General features: G+C 31.6%; 1 protein-coding gene across 1 annotated transcript; it reads right to left on the minus strand.

Annotated features, from left to right (window-relative positions):
* Nucleotides 1-447: 447 nt before the first annotated feature.
* On the minus strand, nucleotides 448-6143 carry LOC149413264 (apolipophorin-3-like). Its single transcript, XM_089645088.1, has 3 exons — nucleotides 6012-6143; nucleotides 2558-2773; nucleotides 448-1068 (listed from the first exon to the last, which is right to left on the minus strand). The coding sequence occupies exons 1-3, from the start codon at nucleotides 6057-6059 to the stop codon at nucleotides 760-762; spliced, it is 573 nt and encodes a 190-aa protein (XP_089501214.1). The 5' UTR covers nucleotides 6060-6143; the 3' UTR covers nucleotides 448-759.
* Nucleotides 6144-9251: the final 3108 nt, after the last annotated feature.

Here is a 9251-nt window from a genome sequence, read left to right on the forward strand (position 1 = left end):
CAATGGTTCGAGTCCTAGATTTTTATGTATCAAATTTTCGTTTAGGAATCGCTAATATTGTCTTCAACAATTAAATATTACAATTTGAGCTTTTACTCATTATGTTATTATAAAAAAATATTTTTCATTTTGTTTTTATTTCTCTTTTGCATAAAAACTTTACAATTTGAAAAAATAAAAAATTCATAAAAATGATCTTTATTGTTCGAAAGATTATCTCAAATTGGCCCTATTGAGAGACCACTATTCAGAATTGAAACGTTGTTGTTTGCTTTGGTTATGTTTAGTAACCACAGATCTTAAAAAATTATAGGTTTCGAAATCTTCTTTATCCCATTTTTAATAACAACATCCCTAAAATGGAGTGGCCATAGCTCCAATGGCTTCGGGCAGAGAGATCGGAGTGGAAACAGATACATAGAAAAAGGAAGGATTTATGGAATAAAATTATATTTAGTGTTGTAGGTTTTTATATTTTTCCAAAAAAATACATTAAAAAATAGCATTAATACTTTGTCATTAGACGTGAATTACTATTGCATTTGACACAGAAACTAAGACAATCTATTTTTTTCGCTACTACAGCCTCAAGCAACGAAACTGTTTTAACGAGTAGTAAAGTATTCATAAAGTTGCTCACAAACCTTAAGAAAAATCTTAAAATTGTGTCCAATTGTCTGAATAGAACTTAAAATGTCAATTGTCTTAAAATAGCATCAAAAGGTCACTATTGCTTTTTCTAAAAGTGTTGAAATCAATTTATTGCTTGCTGGAAGCAGCCTTGATCTGTTCCTGAACGGTCTGAGCGGACTTGACGATGCCATCGTAAGCCTGCTTGGTCAGTTTCTCGAGATCTCCCTGGACACCCTTGGTGTTCTCGGTGAATGTCTGCTGGACCTTTGCGAACTCGGTGGCGATGGTCTCCAGTCCCTTCTGGAACTGATCGTTGACCTCCTTGGCCTTGGAGGCGGTCTCGGGGTTGGCCTTCTGGAGGTCGGCGATGGTCTGGTTCAACTTGGCGACTACCTGTCCAATGACGGTGGACTGGTCCTGGGTGGCATCAGTAAGCTGGAAAAGCAGTTCATCATTAGTTCCGTGGGCATTGACTATCACGTTTATATGAACCATTTTAATTTCTCAATAGGCATTGGACAACAATGTTGATTGAAATATCCCAATGTTTTATCTGATTTAAAGAAATCTAAGCTAGATTAAAATAATCCAAAATTCAAGTTCTGTTTCGAATGTTTCAACAAAAAAGCAAACTGGCACAATTCCACCCACATACAAGAAGAGTGGAAAAGAAGAAATGAAAGACAAAGGTTGTGAAGGACATTGGCTGTATCTGATCATAGCAGCAGTGATGTTTCACTGAAATGTATTTTAATTTGTGTTACCAAGCTTTTAACAAGTAACTTCTGGACCATTACCCAAGCAGCTTACCACTCTGCAACGGTAGTCAAGCATGAATGGTATAGAGCACGAATTTGGAAGTAAAAACGCACTGACAAGAATATTTCGAGGTCATTGAAGTGAGGTAATTTTTCAAACGGTTTTTATCGGGAAAGTTCATTATCGCAATGTCATTCGTGAATGAATAAATTGTGATATAATTTGAACACAAGTTTGCATAACGCTTTTATCAGTTGGACACAATTGAAGACTGTCTCAGGTCAGCTATTATCAATTGAAAGAGTGAATTGAAAATGTTGAGCCACCCGTTTAATAAATTACATTATCGAGGAATAGAGGTTCTGATTATATAATCTAAACAATTTTTTGAATAAAATAGATAAATCGTATCGAAATTAAACATTTGTAACAATATATGAATGGCATTGATCTTGTTTTGGAGAAAAACGGTCAGTACAATTAATTTGGTCGTTATCTCCTAACCCAAAAAATTGAGATTTAATTAGCAATATTTGAAATTTAATTTAAGAGCAAAAGAAGCGATCCAGAGACTGATCTAGGAAGATGTGAACTGACAGCATGGAAGAATATAGGAGTAGGATGGGAGGTCTGAGGACGAATGGCTAGAGACTAGAGGTTGTGAAGAAGGCCAAGTCCAATCTAACAGTCATGGTAATTAAGACGTAAATGATTGTGCGGACGCAGAGGAAATGAAGTACTTTTCTGAAGCCAGGAAGATTATTAATATCTTTTAAACCTCATAACATTTAGATGAATTTTATAAAAAAATTATAAGGTATAAAAATTGCTTGAATTATTATTGTTATTGGCAGTGATGTCAGGCAAATTTTAAATAGTAGGTTCATTATTTATTTACTTTATTATACGCCCATGAGGTTTTTAAATTGTGTACATGAAATACCATATAACAATATTAGTAAAAGTATAAAAGACTTTGGTTGCATAATTGCATAAAATTTTAAAGAAAATGTGTAATAATCAAAAAATTGTTTGTAGGTTGTTGCTAAAAAAGCGGATAAAATGAGATCCTGATTTAGCAAGACCAGGAGAATTATACTCCAAAACGAAATCATGATTGACTGCTTTTTAGCAGGCATGAAATCAGATGTAATAGAAGACTTACTTTCGACTGCAGTCCAGTGACGAGTCCAGTCAGTTGAGTGGTCAGGTTCTCGGTACCGTTCTTGACGATGGCGCTGACCTCGGTGATGTCCTTGGCCTGTGCGACCTCGGAGAACTGGGCACCCAGGCTGGCGAGCCAATCAGCGGCTTGCTTGGAGAGGTCATCCAGACCCCCGGCGGCAGGAGCATCGCGGACGAACCTGGCTCCCAGAGACACCTGACAATAAAAGGGTTAACATTGAAAATTAGTATTGGTGTAAGTTTTTCGATGGAACGCTGGCTATCAGTGACACCTGGTATTGGAAGGGTTTACTTCGCTGTCAATTTATTAAATTCGTAACAAATTAATAACATTTATATATTATTTTTAGTATTAATGATGTCGTTCTCACTGTGGTATTTCAAACATTATACAGTTGACGATCATAAAATCGACGATCAGTGCCATTTTTGACCTTTTAACAACTCGACCTATTTTAGCTTTTGATCAAATTGTGATCAGCTCAAAAGGACTTGATCAAATTGTTCAAAGTGCTAAAACTGTCCAAATAATATTTGTATAGACGAAAGTCGCGATCTTCAAAACTGGACGGTAATGAATTAAGTAAACTAGTTGAAAATAGTCCCATTGAATAGTAATTCCGGACAAAGGTTTTTGTACTGCTTCAGAAAACTGATTTCTTGTTTTAAGACTGAAATAACGGGGGTTTGCTCGACGCTCACATTTTAATTATTTCTAATGAACGTATTACTAAAATCTCAAATGATTCTAGAGGGATTCATCGTATAGAAAATTAAAATATGATGCTTTTTTAGGCCTGCTAAGGCAAAGTCGACCGTATGTTCGTCCATTACGCCAGGCAGCGGGCTGAATATTTTTTTAGACGTCTTCATCACTTATGTCGTTATGATTCCCACTATATTTTTGATATTTAATAAGGAAAATTCAACCGCAGGTTTATTCCTGTTATTATCAACAATAACAGCCTTACAAACGTGGTGTAAATATTACGCGGCGCATAACAGTGAAAAACTAAACTTATTTATTTAAACCTTTACCGCAAAACTTTTTTAACTTTTAGGCCAGCTTTACCACACCAACGTTAAGCGGGCGTGTAAGAATCTAATTAGTAACTTTATTAGTTTACGTTTTGTTTTCAATAGCATAATTGTAAATTAGAATTTATTTGAATCATATTAGTTTATTTACACTGTGTAATTGTTTTGTAATTGTAACGATTTATTCCGTGTATTCAAATGAACTTGTACTTAAACATGAATGCGCAAATGAATAGATTTCAGATTATCCCAATGCATTTGCAGTGCAAACACAGATTGCTGTCATACATGTAAGTGCAATTGTGACAATGTGCGATTGTGGAACCATTATTCCAACTAGAAGTCAATGCTTGGATCAACAGAATTAAATTCAAACCAATTAGAGTCAATCCAATTATCAGCTTTAAAACCCATAATATGAGTACATAGACTGATATGCATAAGTTTATATATTATTATGTATGTATGGAAAGATGGGTCACTGATTTAGTTGGGTATAGGTCATGGGTCATGACCCAACCGTGATTATTATTATGAAAAGAGATAAAACATTTCATTAGGTAAGAAAGAAGATAATTTTTAATTTTGTAAACGATATTTATATTTTAATTTAAGTTGTTTATTTAATTTTCTACACTTTCTGGTAAGTTAATGATATTTTTTGTTCAGTTTATAAGTATGCTAGCACAGACAGGCGAAAAATCACGGGATAGTCGGAATTTTGAAAATAGGAATTAAAATAATTTTCTGTTATAAATGTTAAATTATAGGCAGGCACTTTATCGCTTGTCTGAATTTTTCAAAAAACATTTCCAATTGAGTTTGAGTTAATTTCTTCAGATTTCACGAAGGATTAACGCACAGACAAACAAAATGAGTATTTTTGGTAATTTTAATAAAAGTTGTTTATGTAAATTTTCCCCACTTTTTAGTAAGGTAATAAATTTTTTCGTTCAATTTATAGGCATACTAGCGCAGACACGCGATAAATCACGGGATGGTATGAATTTTGAAAATGGGAATCAAAATAATTCTTTTTTAAAAATGTTATATTATAGGTAGGTAATTTATCGCTTGTCTGAATTCATCAAAAAATCAGTTGCAATTTCGAAAATGATAATTAAATTCAAAGCAAAATTTGAGTTCATTTAATAAAATTTCACGCAGGAATAACGCACAGAAAACGGAAAAAAATAATACCTTTGAAAATAACTAATTAAAAGAAATGCGCGACCCTTTTCATATAATATTTAAATTTGGATATGATGCTAAAATAACCAACCAAACTGAAAGATATTTTGTTAAAATCAAAAGTTGATGATTTTAGAGGCAACTTAAAAATTATTTTGAGTGAATTATAATTATTTAAAAAAATAATTTGGCTTATTTTCAATAAAAATATGATGGAATAAAAAATTTGATTGATTTAAAAAAGCATTTTGATGTACGAAAATTTAAATTACGTACGACCGATTGACATTTGAACACAAATTTGTCGCACACAAAAAATGTAAAAATAATAAAAGTTCAATTCTTTAATGGCCTATATAATACTATCATAATTTAAAACACAAACAAATAGCATACATCTGTAATACATATTTGATTTACCTCACAATTTTATCCTATTTCGAAATACTTTCAAAACTAACATTTTATATTTCAATTTACGTCAATTACAGCGCCCTTGAAGCGAACATGATAAATGATAATTATATTCATTATTAACGTTTTACCCCATTTGACACTTCACTACAATGCATTGTGTTAGTTCCGTTTTGAATTTGCACATAGCATATTCATACCGATATTGTTAAGATTGCTTTGAAATAATAATGACTATAAATAAATAAAATCTACTAAAGTTTTTGTGAAAAATGAAAAGGATGAATGAATGAATAATTTCGTTTTAAAAATTGCTTACAGCAAAAGCAATAGTTACCTATCTTTTCTATGATTTGCATGGAAAGAAGAACCCTAACAATTTAAATAATTTCTAATATTTTTGTTTTCTAATTTAAGTTAATTCATATGTCTCAGGAAATCATTGACTCACCCCAATTTAACATTTCAATTTCTTTAAAAATTTGCCTAAAAAGGAAGTTTTTTACGTTGATACAAAGCGAGGCATTAATTTTTACCACTCAATAAATTGTGTTAAAATTACGTTGATATACAAACGTTATATATCAAACACTAAATGAAATAATTAAAATGTATTGAAATTATACACGAATATATTGAACGTTCTGTTAGAATCTTGTTAAGATGTAGTTAGTGGTGTTTTATATTTAAGATACAACATCAAGTCTATATTTAAATAAGATTTGATGTAAAATTAAATTAATTTGAATTTTAAACAGTATAAAATATATTTTAAACTTTTGTTTTCATACCTGCAGAATGCACACCGTGAAGAAGAGGAACACGAACTTGGCGGCCATTTTGAATATTTTTCAGTGAATAGGTCTGAACAAACTGAAGATGTCTCTCGCAAAGCAGGAGTTGTACTGATCTCTCCACCAAATGCGATCCTTTTATATCGACTGGAGAGTGAGGGAGGGGTTGGGGGGAGGGGGCTTTGAGCATTCAAACTAACTGAATTCTTTTTAATCAGGGAAACGGTTGAGCTGCCTTTTTCACACAAAACTTAATTTTGGATTTGAGGTCAAAATGCAAAATACACAACCAACTGAATGATCTTTTTTATTCAAAAGATATTGCAAATAACTAGTACTGCGTAGAAATATTTTATTTATTTTTTGTTGATAATGTAGGCTATTAGAAGACAATATTTCATGATTTTAATGCAACTTTGGAAAAGACATGTTTTCAATAAATTTTTTTCGGGTGGATATTTTAAATTATATATCCACGAAAAATTATTGTAAATTGATCGTTTTTAGATATGATTTGAGATTTTCACGGCCAAAGTATTAAAGTTATTTATTTTTGGGGTACTTCCTTCTTTAGCCAATGTTTCGGACAGCATTACAGTGTGCATCATCAGGGCAGATGTGTCACATCTAGAGATGGCAAAATTCAGCATTAATTTTCAGATTTTTTCGCATTAACAATTGAAAATTTAGCGTTTTATAGCATTTTGTGGCATAATTTAGCGTTTTGTAGCAAAATAGAGAAAAATGTATTTCCTGAATGTTTTTAGTGCATATTTTAAGTATTTTTGGTAAAATATATGTTTAACCTTCACAGCGCGAGCTGAAGTTAGAGATGATTTTTAATCACTTATTTTCGCTGATAAATTTCGATTTTTTGAAATTCTCACATATTATTTTAATATCCAGTATTTTCGGGGAATTCGCGCCTATTTCGCTAAATAGAATAATTTAGCTGAAATACGGCCAAAATCACGTTTTTCGCGTTAATTCGCGAAATAGAAATCACTGGAAACACTTTCAAATGCCTTGAAACGCAAAGAAAACTTATAAATGCCCTATTTTCGAACCATAAATATTTTTTCGTGTTTTTAGTTAAAACGAAATTTTGCCATCTCTAGTCACATCTGTTCGAAACGTTGCCTAAGTAGGAGGTAGCGCAACACGGCGTGATACCCCAAAAATAAATCAATTTAATTTAAATTTTGGACCATCATAAAGGTATGACAACGAGGTCTGCGGAAGACTGCAAACTACAGCTGCAGCCCGCAGACATGATTATGCCTTGTATGAAGTCTGCGGTCTGCACTACTGGTTTACAGTCTATCGCAGACTTCGAACTCGTACTTTTATCCTTTTTTTAAACAATTTATTTTATATTTCTTCATTTTAGACAGGGCCTTTTAATGTTAATAATGAAATAGATGTTATATTATTTGTTATTCATCGTTTTACTTATAATTGCTGTGAAAAAATCTAGTTAAATTACCTACCTTCAAAACACTCAGTTATTTACTTTTAAATGAGGGGTATTTTGCAAAACTAACTTATTCCATCTGAAAGTTTTGTTGGGTAATGGCACAAAACTTATACAGTTGTCAAATATGTGATTTTATATCTTAGTTTATTTAGTAATAGCTAATAGATATGTGATATATTTCCATTATTATATTTCTTTGAATCGTAAAATGTACGTCATATAAGTCTGTTTTGCGAGAAAATCTTGGAATATTCCAGTTTTGTTACCAACTGTCTTGAAACAAGCTGATTTTGGCCGTTTTTTCATGTGACAAAATGCTCCGTTTCTATTGGCTGAAATTTAACAAGCCAGTTTTAATAGTAACATTAGATGGAATAAGCCTGTTTTAATAGTAACATTAGATGGAATAATCCGGTTTTAATAGTAACATTGGATGGAATAATCCTATTTTAATTGTAACATTAGATGGAATAATTCTGTTTTAATAGTAACATAAGATGGAATAAGCCTGTATTAATACTAACATTAGATGGAATAAGACGAGTTTGCAAGAACACTCATTTTTAAAGTTATTTTTCTATAGGAATACGCAGCTTTTGCCACATAGTATTTTAATTTTTTTTTTGATTTTTTTTTTCTTAGGTTTGTCAACAGTGATTCATATCAAAGCTCTCGAAATACAATTACATTAGTTAAACTTGGTTGATACTATCACTAATTACAGACACACACAACATTGTTTTTTTTTAATTCATTTTTCACAAGTATTGCCAAAATATTGTGTAGAAATATATACATACATATAAATATTTCATTCACTGGTCAAATTTGATCATAATTGGAATAAGTCAGTTTTGCAAAAGTACCATTTAAATAATTGGATACTGAAATTAATCTGCATATATAAAAATCACCTGTCGCTGGTTCGTAAATACAAAAATACACACTACCACAAATTTTAACTTCCCTACATAGAAAACGATCTCTGGCAGGACAACGTCCCATATTATAAAATGTATTCCAAATTTTTGAGTTAAATTCTAAATGGTTTCTAATCTTAATATATAAAAATTCAGCCTTCGTATGTTTGTGCTCGCAAAACTCGAAAAGCAGCTGACCGATATGTTGTTGTTATTAGTGCCAGGAGTGTTTAGAGATGTTGAAATAGTAGAAGAAGTCAGTGACATCCGATTAATACTTAACGCAATATCTCTGCACTGTAATGAGATACGGAGTCGAATGTATTGTGGTTTTTTTTAAAGACATTGGCATTAGCGAAGCATTGCGGGGAATCCACTAGTATTTTTATAAGATTGAAAAAATAGGGATTTATATAAAGATTCAATAAATAAAGATTCGAAATTTTAAAATTGGAAATTCATATGTCATAATGGCATATATTCTGGTCTAGTAATGTGTAATTTATATCACCTAAGAAATTCTAAAAATATAGTACAATAGGATTCATATGTCTTATACTGATTTATAAATGTGGAAATTCTAACTATACAATTGTAAATGTTCTCCAAAATGCCCTGGAAAGAATCTCAGACTTGTGATGTCCCGAAAGAAACCATTCGTCTGTTCTGAATGCAATTACTTAATAAATTGACCCTGGTAATAAATTACATCTTTACGATTCTTTCAAGGATAAAGAAACCATCCTGTTACTTCAAACGCAATCAACAATGTTCTCAAAATCTGTTTTGACAGCATAACTATTGTAAGAATATTATGTACTAAATACACAATTTGGCTGT

This window comes from Hesperophylax consimilis, chromosome 22 (assembly GCF_061612785.1).
Source record: "Hesperophylax consimilis isolate HC1 chromosome 22, BYU_Hcon_1.0, whole genome shotgun sequence".
NCBI lineage: Eukaryota > Metazoa > Arthropoda > Insecta > Trichoptera > Limnephilidae > Hesperophylax > Hesperophylax consimilis.

Coding starts and splice junctions, on each gene's coding strand:
- LOC149413264 (XM_089645088.1), bottom strand. CDS start 6,059: ATGGCCGCCAAGTTCGTGTTCCTCTTCTTCACGGTGTGCATTCTGCAG. Junction 2,774..6,011: donor TCACGGTGTGCATTCTGCAG/GTATGAAAACAA, acceptor TTTTATTGTCAG/GTGTCTCTGGGAGCCAGGTT. Junction 1,069..2,557: donor TCACTGGACTGCAGTCGAAA/GTAAGTCTTCTA, acceptor CTGCTTTTCCAG/CTTACTGATGCCACCCAGGA.